General features: G+C 34.5%; 2 protein-coding genes across 4 annotated transcripts in view; one reads left to right on the forward strand and one right to left on the reverse strand.

Moving 5' to 3' along the window:
• Positions 1-259: 259 nt before the first annotated feature.
• On the forward strand, positions 260-7,889 carry LOC110457599 (wee1-like protein kinase 1-A). Its single transcript, XM_021508940.1, has 8 exons — positions 260-990; positions 2,527-2,584; positions 2,861-3,030; positions 3,374-3,495; positions 4,083-4,340; positions 4,726-4,979; positions 5,301-5,446; positions 5,787-7,889. The coding sequence occupies exons 1-8, from the start codon at positions 383-385 to the stop codon at positions 5,911-5,913; spliced, it is 1,743 nt and encodes a 580-aa protein (XP_021364615.1). The 5' UTR covers positions 260-382; the 3' UTR covers positions 5,914-7,889.
• A 758-nt stretch (positions 7,890-8,647) lies between these two features.
• Positions 8,648-15,708, reverse strand: part of LOC110457623 (lymphoid-restricted membrane protein-like) — a 223,182-nt gene continuing 216,121 nt past the window's right edge. For all 3 annotated transcript variants that reach the window (XM_021508980.1, XM_021508978.1, XM_021508979.1), the window contains 3 exons: positions 13,995-14,060; positions 12,822-12,950; positions 8,648-11,123 (listed from right to left, as the gene is read on the reverse strand). In XM_021508980.1, the coding sequence (XP_021364655.1) occupies positions 10,925-11,123; positions 12,822-12,950; positions 13,995-14,060 (394 nt within the window). In that variant the 3' untranslated portion in view covers positions 8,648-10,924. The remainder of the gene's footprint in view (positions 11,124-12,821; positions 12,951-13,994; positions 14,061-15,708) is intronic.

Consider the following 15,708-nt stretch of genomic DNA (forward strand, 5'->3'; position numbering starts at 1 on the left):
CGGTACCAAACCCGTTAATTCGTACAATATTTAATTAAGCCTGTGTAGTCCATTAACTTCAAAAGCGCCGACGGACCACCTAATGCTTAAAAACGAAGAATTCTGGTCTATACAATACGATATTGATTTCTTAGTTAGATTACGACAATAGAGAAACAGACTATAAGCGTGTGAAATCGGGAGAGTGTGAACAACGTACGTTATTTGAATCGAGGGTTGTGATTGGCTGATTTGGTCATGTGATCGTCTGACCCGCCAAATCTCAAAAGGGATCAGGAAGCGTGCCTACGTCTTCATATATTTACAGTTGTGATAGGTAAACAGTTATCATTCACGGGATATACATCGCACAAAAACACATTGGTGGTTTAAAAGAAGAAACATGTTTACGAAAGGACGGCGATCGGCCTTAAAGAGAAGGGATGAAAATATTATTCGGACGTTAACTTATCATGATTCTGACGAAGGTGAGCTTAGCCCCAGTGATGGCGATTTTGTGCGGTGTGGCAATTTGTTTTCGCCTTGTCGATATAAATCTAGTAGGATTGACGAACAGCCTTCGGAATTTATTGAAATCGATTTACCATCTTCACCAATGTCTAGTCCAAGATCATCAAGAAACGTTATTAGGCATATGAAACGATCACCTATTCAGTTTACACTCGACGAAGGAAATGAGGGCGATGTTGACGACGACGAGCAGAGGGTCCCAGCACCTGGAACGGCCATTGAATCGCCATGTCCGAACTCTCCACCACATAACAGATTACGTGCTCTTAGACTTTTCGATACACCACATACGCCAAAATCATTACTTCAAAAAGCCAGGAGACGACGATTAACGGATGAACGAATTGCAAAAGAGAGAAAAAGACTAACGCCACCCTCGGAAAATCGTGTGGAAGCGAATTTCAACCCATTCACGCCAAATAACAACAGACCATTGACTTTAAATAACTCCATGAAACGCAACAGAAACCAGATGGAAAGGTAAAGCTCAGAAATTCATATAAGCTGATTTCACCTACGTATTCTAAAATTAACTATGACTCAGAGTGATGATTCACGATTTACAACTATGCAACATTTAAATATTTGAATATTTGTATTACAATTTACATGCTATCTATCTTAAAAATGATATAAATGGAAGTCAGTGTATATACAATGAAGTAATTTATATGTGACATGTTACTGTGCATTTAGTCAATGTTCCATGTAAAACAAAATAACGTCTTTAATATCGACCAAAATCGATATATCAACAAACTGAGTCTATCACACAGCTGCTGATGATTAAATATTTATTTTCATTTCAAGGGGATAATTTACAGTTTTCAACAGGTGGTTCATTGGTGGGAAAGTTTAAAAAACATATGAAAATGACATTATTTCATATATTGAGTGTATTATTGCACTTTAATATATTCTATCTTGATTTCATTCTGTTACTATTCAGGTTTCCTGAAGTTCAGTCAATGAACTCCTATTTTCCCATGTTAATATTCAATGTCCCTAATGGTATTTTGTCATTGTCTTGACCCTGGTTGTTAAAATGATTTTTAAACCCGATAGAATATTTACACCTTTTTTTAAACAAATTAAACAGAATAAATGAAAATGTCTGGCCTTAGTGGGATTGGAATAGATTTTAAGGTTTAAAATTTTATGTACCAGCAATTGTAATGGGATCATATAATTAACATGTTTGGAAACTGTTGATTTTATATCAAAAAGAACAGCCCAAATCCTGATATATGTAATGAAGAATAAGAAACTACAACACGAGGATCTCAATATCAAACTTTTTTGCACAGCTTGAACAGTAATAATTGCCTAAAATATGCATAAATTCCCTCGACAGACCATTCATGATTTGGCCAAATTTGTGTCAAATGAAAAAAAAAATGATGTTATCAGAAACAAACAAATCAATGTCTTTTTATGTAAAAGGACAATTTTATTTTATTTTTCCTGAAAAGTTGGAAATAGACTTTCGCCTTGTTAAGTAATAAAGGCAAAATGACAGGAGGGAAAGTTAACTATGCAAACAGAAACAAAGCTTGGGAAGTAAACAGTAAACATTTTATGGTTGACATGGAGATTAGGTGGGGACAGCACAGCACCACTAATTACGTAATGGTAGATTATAGAACAGTAATTTTACTGTCTCATAGTCTGACATCTGTAGAAAATTCCTAAACCAAGCTGATAAAATGTTGGACAAGGATTAAATAAGATATCGGTAGATACAGTTAAACCATGACAACAACGGCCATTGAAGTCTGGTGATGTTGATGATGCCGACTTTTTAGTAACTTCTAGACCAAATGACATTTTAATCTGCTAACTTTTGTAAAATTTCATACACGATATATATAAGAAAACATTGATTTGAACAGTTCAAAATCAGAGCTGAACCTGTCATTTTGACCTGCTTCCTGTGCTTAATAGTTTCCCTGTACATGTGGTGCTATGAAAGTTGTTGAGTGATTGTATATAAATGTAATATGGTTTATTTTTCAGAAGTATATTGGATGACTCGACAGAAGATGAAATTGAAGTTGACATGCCCTCAACAAAAGTAAGTTATCCCTTATGAATGAAGCAGAGATTTAGGTAACAGCAATCTGAGAAGTGACATATCAATAATATTCTTTCAATATTGTCAAATTATTGAACGAAAACATTATAATTCAAGTTCATGTAAAAATATCTTTGAGTGTCTTTCGGCCCGGTTAAAATATATTCGAAAACAGAAAGAACCATCATAGAAATTTAACTGAAAAACTATACAGATTTAGATATTTATACCAGTTTAATATTGAAAACATACTAAACAACTTTCCTCTCTCAACAGAAAATTGCATTACATGAGATAAACACGTCCCGGTACAATGAGGAGTTCCATGAAGTGTGTAAGCTTGGTGATGGAGAGTTCGGCAGTGTCTACAAATGCGTTCATCGACTGGACGGTTGTACTTATGCCATCAAGAAGTCTAAGATGCCTGTCGCTGGAAGTGTATACGAGTAAGTTCTAACTTAACTGCCATGAAATGAAGGCACATGACAAATGTCAACAAAATCATCAAGGATTGATGGATAACTGTCAACTTGTAAATTGGTTACACAAGTATACGAAAAGAAAACGTTCAATTATCTCGTGTTTTGCTTATGTTTTTGCAGACAAGTCGTTCGATTTCCAATTTACCATTTTCATTAAAATCATACTCAGATTTCTCCAGTTCTAAACCTGTCATATTTGTTGGTTCCTGTAAACTTTTCCAGACTTGCTAGATGTACTCTGCAAGGTTTAAAAAATCAAGACAAGAAAGAAATTTATGTTCTAAAGAATGCTTTGTTTTATGTACAGGAGGAATGCAATGAACGAGGTGTACGCCCATGCGGTATTGGGGAAACATCAGCATGTTGTGCGGTACTACTCAGCTTGGGCAGAAGAGGACCACATGTACATACAAAACGAGTACTGTAATGGTGAGTAATGAGCAAATCAGTTCAGATCTATGAAGTTATATTCAGTGTTCACAAAATGGATAAAGTTCTGAGAATTATACTATTAACTCATTTATCCCAGAAAACACATTTGAATTTCCATTTCAAAGGTTTTAATAGTTCATAATGAAATTTCAGGGATGAATGAACAAAATGTAAAAGAACACCTTTTTAGATATTTTGGATCACCTGCATCTTTTTGCTTTGATTTTTATAAGAAAATTATAAGAGTCACTACAAAAAATATTTAGGACTTTGTTCTAAATTGTGGAGAAATACTGGCAAAAAATCTCAAAATGTTCTTGTCCATGAATTGAAAATGAAATATTTGACCTGTTTTGCAATATATGTTAAATTGTTCATTTAATAACATCTTGTTCAGACATCCCATATCAGGGAGATTTTTGATGAAGTTCACTTGTTAAATTAAGTAGTGTATTTACTGTATGTCTTGAAAACTATATGGAAGAATGACCCATTTTTAATTGACTGAAACACATATCAAACGGGCAATATGATAAAGCTAGAGTAGTTCCAATTTAATGGCATTCACAATATTCTTGTTCTAGGTGGCAGTCTGGCAGAGGTGGTGGAAGAAGATAAGCGGACAGGAAGAGTGATGAGCGAGTCTGAACTGAAGACCATTATGTACCAGGCTGTCCTAGGCCTCAAGTACATTCACTCCCAGAACCTGGTGCATCTGGACATAAAGCCTGGCAACATCTTCATCCACAGAAACCCAAAGTTCCTACAGTCCCCTGAGAGTGGCATGGAGTCATGTGGAGAGGAGGACGAAGAGGAGGAGGAGGCAATCATATACAAAATTGGTATGTTCATCTCAACTTTAACTCTTGACATTAACCCCTGAAGTCACATTTGAACTCTTCCAATATCAAGGCTGGAATAGTACATTATGAAATTTCTGGGGTGAATGACTTAGAATACATAATAGGATATTACAAGTATATGTGAATTGTTCAGTTGTAGACTGTTAAACATATTTTTCTAAAACAAAATTATATGTGACTATTTAGGTGCCCTAAACTTGCGGAATTTTATCTATCTATCTTATAGCGAGTTATTTCCTATCAAATTCTGAAAAGATGTGCGTAATGCTATGTAAAATGAATGAATTTTAAATTTTCACAAATGTGAGCATTTGATTCACAACTCCAGGGTAGACTATAATTGTATATACATTATGTATTACAGGTGACTTAGGCCATGTGACGTCCGTGACCAACCCCACAGTGGAGGATGGAGACTGCCATTACCTCCCAAAAGAAATCCTCAGTGAAAACTTTGACCACCTGTCAAAATGTGATGTGTTTTCTCTGGGTCTGACCATGTACGAGGCAGGTGGTGGACACAACCTACCCCGCAATGGCCCACAGTGGCACAGTATTCGTGAGGGAAAACTTCCCAGTCTACCACACATGTCACCTGAACTCAACCAACTCCTCAAGGTAATTATTGCTAGATATCTGTTTCTCATTCAAAAAAAAAATCAAACCTTATGAATTTAAAATACATTCTAAACATTGGCCAAATAAAAATAAAGGAGTTAAATGCAAACTCTAAAATTCTTATGAAATATTTAAAAACATTGTTCTTTCAAGAATATGTGTAAAAGACCAATGACAAGAAATGTTAAATATCAAGTTGGTTTAATTACAAAGGTTTGTTTGTAGGGAAGCTAAATAAGTGAAATAACATTTTCCGTCAGAAATGTGTTAATTTTTGAATGCCTGCTATTGCTTCAATTACAATATAAACTTGTTTTACAGAGCATGGTTGACCCTGATCCTCTGAAGCGACCAAGTGCAGCAGCTGTAGCCTCCAGTCTCATCCTGTGTCCACAATCCACCAAGTCACGAGCACAACTTCGACGGGAACTCAACGAAGAACGCTTCAAAAACCAGATGCTCTCAAGGTATGTTTCATTTCTGGGTTCATCAGACCTCGTGTCAATACTAGACAGGAAGAAAAGGGGGAAAAAAATGTTTTAATCAATGCCCGGTGATATGTCATCTTCAGTTTTTTTTAACGTTCTAAACATAAAACCAAATATTAATTTGTTTCAATTGATAAGACTGTAATATAAGTGGTACTCAAAATCATTTCTAGAATATTTTACTTCAGACTAATAAATCTCTTATTTATACAGAGAATTGACTTTGTGATCCGGTTTACAGAACAGTTCTCTCCTTACTAGAAACTTTCAGAAAAGATTTTACTGGGCATGTTCTGATATAGAATATTTTGTTTTACAGAAAACTTGTTGAAGCCACACAGTGTCTCACGAGAATCACACCTACAAGTTTCTCCGCCAACGTAAGCAGAAGTCGTCGTCTGGTCGGCAACAAGATGAAGAGGAGCATGAGTTTGTCTGCATTCTAATCGCGAGAGAAATGAAAAAAAAAGTGCAAAATATTTGTGTAGTTATCCTGCATGGAAACTTAATATATACTGTGTACATACCAATAATTCTGTACAGCCACCCGGCCTAGTCGGGTAGGAAGGAACTCATATAGTGCACTAAATAATGTATGATAACCAATGACTGAAGCGGGACTTCTGTTTGTGATATATGTGACGATAACGCGAGAAGTGTAACTTCTATACTATTGTGATATGACTTGGAGGTATGGCGATGAGGGGAAGATTTGCAAACGCGGACACTGTGGGAGGGGTGGGGACAGATTCGATGCATGTATGCATTTTTCATATAGAAACAGTTTTGTGAAATCTGTTTCTTTGTTTCTATACAACAATTTTCAGCACTGTACGTTACACTGCCTATCTTAGTCATGCTGCGTTTTGATTTTTTTTCTGTAATCTATAAATATGTCGTAATTATCGATTCAAGGTATAGGCCAAGCTAAAAATATCTGTCCAATCTGAAACTATCCAGATTCATATTATATGTCAACCTTTCTTACTTTTTTTGGTTATTAATAAAAAGAACTTACAAATAAACTGTCATTGCAAACTATTATTTTGTAGAAGTAAAATAAGTGTATTCACTATGATGTACCGGTATTTGACATTTGTTTATGCGTCCTAAAATTAAAAGATTGGAACAGAGAAAGGAACATTTTTTCACCTGGTCTTATGCCCGACAATTTGTTAAATGTGTTTCATTCATATCATCATGCTTACACTCAATTTGTTGACGTATCATATGTGGATAAAAAAGGAATTGTATTACAAGCAAGTGGTTTATATACTTCTTTGTTTTACAAAATTATTTACATTTTATTATGAAAATGCTAATTGATTGTCTAAAACACCAACATCTGAAAATGGTTGAACCTACTGTATGGGCATTACAAAATTTTAATATTGTTTGGCACCTTTGGTTGATTTAAATCGCTAGAAAAACGTAAACATAAAATACTGTTTCATCCCGTCCTGACAACTATATTTGTAGTAGCTGTTTTATCAGCATTGCTCTCAATAAAAAGAACTTGACTTTGTAGCATGTACATTAAATTTATTGAAAGATCATTTTTTGGGGAGAGGTGGAATTTCATTTTTCAACCTGGCCAAATGGTATTTTCTTATTTTTAAAGGACACAAATCTACTACAAGGTCCAAATTTGATAGTTCAAATTTTGCTAAATGACACTTTTTCGGCATTGGTTTTGTCAAATCAAATAAGTTTAGATTCTAATGGTGTAGAAAATTTTGATTGAAAGCGCTTCTAAAGATCTGTATCGGTTTGCTGATACTTTTGTTTCATGAGAGGGTACAAGTATAAAAATCTGACATAACAGTTGTGGTAATAATTTTCTATGATATTGCACGTGTACATACTAATTAGTGTCTCACATGTAGCAATTTTATAACTTCACATCTCTCACATTTTTGTAAAATGATACTGGATGCAGAAACATTTATTGATTGATTTCTTTGTGTTTTCATGCATGTTTGAATAATAATGTTCTGCTTCTTAAACAATTGGATTAATTTCTACGACTAACACAAATGTGTAACAACTATTGGATAATTATAATTATGACAGATTTGCTTGTGGAGAAAAATACTACAATTTTTGTTGTAAATATTTACCTTTAGAGTATCCACCATTGATCATCTTATAATTTTATACAATCAATAATAATGCTATTGCTGTATATTGTAATCTTTTATATCATTTCAGGTTTAATAATGGCCAGTTAGTATCCCTGTTATTATGTAGATCAAAGTATTATCTTGCCTTTATTTAAATTAGTGTCTTTTCCTCCACAAGTAAAACTGCTATTTTCCTTGGATTGTTTTCTTACTGTTTCTGTGTACTGAATCACAATCTTTTCTGTCAAAATTATCAAGGTGCTGAATGTAACTTTTACAAAATAAAATTTTAATCTTAGTTTGAATTGAGTTGTCTTATTTGGAGAGTTGTTAGAAATAATTTTGAGTGACTGGAAACTTGCAACTACAGTTTAATATTTGCTCATGAAATGAAAACAAACTGGAGATATGTACTTGATTTTCATCAACTTATCATTAATGGTTGAAAACATTACCTTATTTGACCTACAAACGACCTAATTAAATATGGTCTACTACACAATTTTATTAAGATATTCCAAGATGGTTTAAAATTTACAGCCCTGACTAGCCAAGATTTACTGAATATTTTGCACTTATTTGACCTTTATTCCAGTGCACTTCACATCTATTTGGTGATGCTGCAGGTATACCTCATGTTTCATCTTCAGTATCTTGTATGGCTTTAACGTCGCAGTCTCGACTAGATTTAGATTATACATTAAAAGATCTACATGAAGTACCAATATAATGTCTCCCTTCATTTGAAGGAGAGATAACAATTTGACTACAAAACCTTGTGTGTGGCATATCTTGTGTGTATACTCATCATCACCAATTGTTACCTGGAACATGTACTAAATTTTGAAAACAAGTACCTCTTGGGATGGTAGGGTGACGCATACAGATTTTGGGTTTGAGTAAGCAAAGTTGTCCATTTTGAAGCCAAGGGATGTTACAACAAAGTTTTTATCCCAACTTTCTTATCAAGATTTTTTTCATCTGGATTCCTTAAAAATTGTACAGCATGCTAAAGTTTATATTCAACAGCATAACAAAGAACAATAGACAAGACAGGTAATTGAAAACAAATTTTATTGTCTCAAATAATAACTGATTACTCTGCGGCATTACATAAAATATAGTTGTGTTTTACTAAAAACAGAAAATTGTGTTATTGCAGACTTTCATGAAAAAGACTTTTGAGGTTTCACTGCATAAAATGTATCTTTATTATATTACAGAAATGTGTAAAATTCTCACGTTTCAGACTTCTTAGCTTAAACAGACCATTGAATAAATGCGAGATTCTTGTTAATAATAACCAGATTACCTCCCTTGACTTTGTTTACAGAATGACTGCTTAAAGAAAAAGCCTGGTGAGCCTTTTAATGTTAACATATGCCTTGAAAGCCCTAGCAAAGCTTTGAGTCAGCAACATCAGGTCTGTCTCTATTCAATACATCAACACATGTAAAATATTCCACTTACATTTTCTGATAATTTTTAAATGGCTGGATATGTAGAAACGAAATAAATGCATCAAAATGGACACACTAGGTAAAAAAAATACTGCCAAGTTCAATTTCGATTACTGGTACATTGTACTATTTTGGTAAAGGGAAGTTATTTGGTAAGATAATACAATTGTTTCGTTATAAATGATTTCATTGTACAACAGTATTTTTCTAAATTTTATAGCACATGACCACACTTATCAGTCTATTTATAAGACACCAGGACATTAATTATTGCACGCAGTAACTAAATAATTAAATGTCAAAAGCTATTGCATATATATCTATAGGAATTTTCAGTCTCGCCAGTAAATCACCTAACTGGTTTACTTTCTGCACCGCCTCACACCCATCAATCACAGCACTGTCACATGACAATCACGTGACAAAAATTGTACATAAAAATTGATCATCAATTAAGAACACACAATTATTAAATAAATGTATACATGAATTAATATATTTCTGATAAAAATATCACAGTATTGATTATGAAAAAAACATTTTTGACATGTGAATCATAAAAGGTCTTCTCGGGCTTGTTAACCAAATTTAATTAAAGTAGCCAAGAACTTGACATGATATGTAGAATCAAATATCAATTGGAGTAAAAAGGACAAGTAAAGGATTAACACCTTTCATCCATTTATCACTTTTATTGATAGATATGTTGAAATGAATTGGAAAATATGAATGATTACATGAAATATATGTTAAGTTCACTACATGGTTACGACATTAATGACGATTATATGGTAGAAATACTTGCCAGAACACATTGAACTTACATCTTACATTTCTATACGATTTTTTATTTTCATAAATTTTTCTTTTTCTTTAGTATTTCTCTGTTAGTGATTGCACTTGAAAAGAATTCATGAACGACAAGAGGTAAAGATAACTTATGGATGATATTATGGTATTTCAATTCATAATGAATTACTGTATTAAAAAAAATCATAATCATGAAAATTTTTTAATTAATCACCAAAATTATTTACCTACTACTAGATGTCAGCATTAATTAACTTGATATCAGATCCTGATTTTATTTCATCTGTGAAACATAATTTTTCAATTAAAAATGAATCGAAGCCTGAAATCTTCAGGTATATAGTTGTCGCATAACATTTCTGTATTGTTTAATGCCCAAACAAAATCAAAAGAGGTTTACTTTGGTTGTGATCTGGACAAAGGGAGGTAAAAATTAATATTTGTCCCAGAAAACCAAGAAGAACTTGAAAAGTTTTAAACATTTTTGTTTGTTTTTGTAACATGCCGTTATGTTAGATCAATCTCTTCGAGGCAGAGACTAAATTCTAGTGTCCAAGTGACCTATTACCCAGAAGTTGAAACAAAGGACAATACTTTTCAATCTCGTTACAGGCAAAACCTGGATGTCTCAATCAACTTTCTATCACATTCTGAAGTTCTATCAAGCCACATTCTCGCAGACACATTCTCAGCAATTATATTCACCTTGCACATTAAATTTACCAGCAGTGGATTATGCGTGTCAATCAACAACTCCAGAGATATTTCAATACAAATCCACTGCAAATCACATGAATAAAAATAAATCCACAATTAAGTCATTCCAATTTGTCTTCATGAAGATGAATGATTCACAGGTAAAGCCATATTGTCACACAAAGATGCTTTCTCGTATAATCTAAATTTAAAATGACAACACTTGTAACGCAATCATAAATGGTTGAAAAACATTAACACGTAATAAAAATAGCTTCTCATGAGAGACAGCAAATCTAACCACTTGTATAAATACGAAAACATAACAAACAAGATGAGATGTTGCTACTATAGGACAGGGGCAGTCATCAGAGAGGTGGGTGGTCCATGTGTCGATAATCCGTGAACACCTGAATGGCCTGGCCTAGGGGTAGGAAGGACATGATAATGCTACACAAGGCCATGAAGAACACAAGCCCTGCTAGCGTCATCCTCAGCCTCTTGCCTGCGATCTCCCACTCTGGGACCATGTCCCATATTTTCTCCATAACAACCTCCTTGAATGTCCTACAAAAATACAAAGCCTTCTTTTACTTAATATGAAATGTAACATGAGTGCCAACACTTGGGCAGCATATTCCTCTGAAAAAACCCTGAACAAAATTTGTTATTTATATGTACAGCAATGATTTCATTGACCAGTATGAGCTAAGTGTGATATAGTTTGTTCTGGAGTCCAGATTAGGAAAATTCTATTTCAACAGCAATGACCTAGAATTATAAGGAAACAGATCAAAAGTCAATGGGGTTCAATGGGGAAGTAAGCATGCTGACAGCAAATGTAAGCATATGGACAGGCATTCCTTCAACATTTTTTTTTCAGAATCCCCCCCCCCCCCAAATAAAAATACATACTAGAAAGACCTATCAATATTGTAATATCTTTTATCACATCATTTGTTGGGTTGTTAGTGGACTAGAAAATGGCTGTAAGACATGAATGCCCCTGCCCCATGTGAAATTAGTTTCAGTGTTTGATGTATGACAGGATGGGATGGAAATGATATGGGCAACACTATATGCCCCCCATTTTATGGCGGTCATATGAAGATGGTCCAGCCTTGGGAGAGATCATCGATTCTGTTGGGTCCCCCACATAAGTTGCTACTTACAACATGCAGTGGGATACAACAGGTCTATTCTTTCCCTGAACCTGCACAGGGGTAATAACACTGTAAACGTATATACATTTTATCATATGTAAATGAGCACTGTCCATCCATTTTATGTGGTAACGTCAAGTTTCACCCCACTAATAAGACATGGAGCATCTTTAAATGTTTCCATGTTAAAGCGGCAAATCAAAGCAGCTGTATATGGTTAATGCTATGTTTCATCTCCCCCCACCCCTCCTCCCTTCATTAGTTTTATATTAATTTCATCTTTATTCACCTCTTTTATCTTTCAGACTGATGGTCATTTCAACATGAATTAAATTTAAAAGCATCATGTTGATAAAATAACATTGAGGCAAACTTTATAAAGCTGTATTTTGGTGTTGTCTTTTTAAGAGAGAGGTTGTTCTTTGACTTTTCTAGAATAGGAATGAGTGAAAAAAGCAAAAAAAGAGGGATTTCTGATCTTCAATATTTTTCTGTTTATCAAACTCCTTTGTAAGAAAAATCCCCCCAGATCCTGCGAAATAGTGGTATTTATTAATAACAAATTTAAATTGTCACATTCTAAGATAGCTGCAGTTGTATTTTTGCAATCAGTTCAAACAATGCTAGAACAATGACAAATCAGACAGAGCCCTGCATACGTGCTTGTGACTGATCTGTCATTCTTCAAGCATAAATTCATTTCAAACATTGAACCAATGGGAGAAATCCCTCTAGTACAAACTTGAGCTGTCAAATTCCATTCTAGCAGTTATGTTGTTCTCAGGAACAGACTCCGAAATTGAACAAGCATAAATATGGACTTAAGGTAAACTTTCCATCAGATTTGAAAAAATATCCTTTTAGTGTTTGTTGAGAAATTTGCAATACCCAACTTCATTATTCAAGATTGAACAGGCAGCCTTCTTGTTATTACAATCAGTTTCAAAACTGCAAAATGCTTTATAATGTTTAAACTCATTCACCCATGAAATTTCATTATGAACTGTTCCAACCTTTGAATTGGAAGGGTTCAAATTTGTCATCAGGGGAGAATGAGTTAAACATTAGACATGTAGGTTTCTATGTGAGTATGACCTCTGACCTTTCCTCCTCCTCGGGTGGACTGTCGTAAGTGTCCATCAGTTCCTCCAGATTCTGGTTGATGGAGTTCTGGTGTTCCCTCAGAGACGACAGCTCACGGCCCATCTGTGCCTTATAGCCCTGCTGGAACCTGTATTATACAGTGTCATTTAGTGTCGTTTGAGATAAAATAAATTCACAAAGACTGCAAGACAACAAGGTCTGATATTAATATCTTTTCATTTATCTCTGGTACAAATTGATAGGTAATTGTGTAACAGTTTTATCTCTGAAGTTCTACATAAGATATCTTTTTCAATTTTCTTTTGATTGTCACCAATCCAGTTTTTTTGTGTAATATAATAAGGACATGCCAGGTTTGGTGGTGGAGGAAGGCCGGAATTCCGGAGAAAAACCAAGACTTATGGCCAGTATCTGGCGCTGCCCCACCATCATATGTAAAGTTACAGACTTTAGTCTGCTTTCAATTGCTCATAATATTTCATTTTATACCAGTAAATGCTCAGAAATGATCAAAACAAGAGGCCATATGCGGCTGTAGTGCACAGCTGTTACTCACCTGCGACTTAAAAAAGACAGCAAGATGTCAAAATATTTTTGTAATGATTCAAGAATAAACAAGAATTCAATCGGAGTTGATGTGTCGCCTGCTCAGTGGTTTTAGTGTGGAAAGTGTTTTGGCTTGAGTTATCGCGTAAACAAGGAAAAAATAATGGCAAAAACGATGAACAGCATTGCCATGTCCAGTGTGATATGACAAAAAGCAGAAAGTTAAAACTTGACAGAAAAACCTGTAAACGATGTTGAACATTATTGCTTCTAGCATTACCATACAAAATTAGAAAGAAATTGATTTCAAAAATATAAAAGTTCTTGCATTTACTACCCAATGCCCTTATGTGGTAACAAAAGAGGCATAACTCCACCAAAATTGCATAAAAACTTCTGAATTGCAAACTCAACCGAGTTATATTGATATGCGATATGTGTACCAAGTTTGATTTAAATCAATCCAAGGGAACTCAAGTTATAACACGGAAACCTTGTTTCAGATGACACAACTGATGCCGCCGCCAACAAAGTAATACCTATATGTTGCCTCGCTTTGCAGGCAACACAAACAGCATTTCGAAATTTTTAACGAAAACACTAGACATTTCACACAAACACTCACCCCTTTTGAAATGCTTCCTCTTCTTTAGAATTCTGTTTAGTTGGTTGTTTGTCTGGAACCTCTTTGCTTGAATCAAGAATGGATGGAGAAAGTTTGAATGGATTGTCAAACTAACCACTATAATGTATCACTTGCAATATCCTTTCCCAGCCACAAATTATACTCTGAGGTTAGAGGTTTTTTTTTGTTTCACTGTTTTATGAGCCATAATCATTACAGTAAATAAGAGGTAACTAGAAATTTGTTTTTGTGAACAAAAGCTTATGTCTCCCCTAATTAGCCAATATGCATATTTGGAAGAATAGGGCCTAGACCGGTTTTAGAATGCGACACTCCTACTTCCTAAGAAACATAACTATAGCAAGTTTGGTCAACAAAGGTTAAATGACATGGAAGTTTTGCCGTGGACAAACTTCGGTATTGAAAATAAACAAACTTCTGTATTAGAAATAAACAAAGGGCCATAACTCTGTATAAAGTAGGGCATGAAACCTAGTTCTAGTGCACTGCACACCTTCTGTGGTTGATGCAGGTATACTTAAAGTTTGATCAAGATATCTTTAATAGTTTAAAATTTAACAGACAGACAATAATTTACTGAAAATGTTGCACTAATTAGACTTTTGACCTAGAGATGAATGTCACAGTGACCTCATTCCAGTGCACTGCACACCTACTGTGTGTGATGCAGGCATACTTCAAGATTCATCAAGATATCTTTAAAGGTTTAAAATGTATGGCCCAGACAAGTTGCAATCAGAAGTACCGGAAGAAAAACCAGAAGAAGAACCAGTACTAATACAATGTCTCTCTTCATTTGAAGGGGAGACATAATTATTCAGGAATATTCTGTGTGAAAGTTATAGGATGATTATCATATGAGCCGTCCAGAATGCCTCGAGTCTTAGCTGTATGTAGCCACAAAATATTACTGTAAACATACATATTCTAGTGGTGGTCTAATTTTAGCACCTTTCACTTTTTAAATATCAGGCTAAATGATGAATTTGCCAATTGAAGTTCTTGTAAATAGTTCTCTATGGCATATTTTATTGATTAACAAAATATGTAGAGCCAACATCTTGCTCCGAGAGTGGATACTAGAATGTATGCAGGGCGATTGGTATCAAATATGTAAATATAATAGGCGGGGTTTCCAATCACAACACAGCTAAGGCGTTACCAGTTAGTGGGGTTAACCCTTTCACCCCTATGTAACTTAGGTAGACTCTACCATGCATTGATATGGATGTGTCTATTATGGTCTAGAGTGGTGAAAGGGTTAAAGCGAGTCTTCACCAGGACAGCATGCTATATAATACAAAATATCCCACAAGGTTCTCTCAGGGGGGCTCATTTTTATTTTGTGGCGTCATACATAATGGACATTCTATGACATTAGTTAAAAAGGCCAAGGGCAGGTAAAAATTACCTGTCTTATTTAACTTTTAACAAATGTCAATACCTGTAAATAAATATAAAACATGTTCATGTGATGTGAGATAGTGCAATAAAGCTTATTAAAGATCAAAGTCTGTTTTACGATTGTTCATTTCCAACTCATCTTGGCACAGGGCGTGCGTTGATGCCGATACGTACACTAGGTTCTTATAGTCCTTTTTTTCTGCCTCTTCACTCTTGCTTGATGTGGAGCTTGATGAGTCTCAGGGGATATAAGACTTGCTTTAGGAGTCGAAACTAGTCAGCCAATAAA

Source organism: Mizuhopecten yessoensis, unplaced genomic scaffold, assembly GCF_002113885.1.
Source record: "Mizuhopecten yessoensis strain PY_sf001 unplaced genomic scaffold, ASM211388v2 scaffold9253, whole genome shotgun sequence".
Taxonomy (NCBI): domain Eukaryota; kingdom Metazoa; phylum Mollusca; class Bivalvia; order Pectinida; family Pectinidae; genus Mizuhopecten; species Mizuhopecten yessoensis.

What these genes read in the sequence shown, in the direction of transcription:
- LOC110457599 (XM_021508940.1), top strand. Translation starts at nt 383, where the DNA reads ATGTTTACGAAAGGACGGCGATCGGCCTTAAAGAGAAGGGATGAAAAT. An exon ending in TTGACATGCCCTCAACAAAA is followed by an intron (nt 2,585 to 2,860) that starts GTAAGTTATCCC and finishes CTCTCTCAACAG; the next exon opens with AAAATTGCATTACATGAGAT. An exon ending in GGCAATCATATACAAAATTG is followed by an intron (nt 4,341 to 4,725) that starts GTATGTTCATCT and finishes TATGTATTACAG; the next exon opens with GTGACTTAGGCCATGTGACG.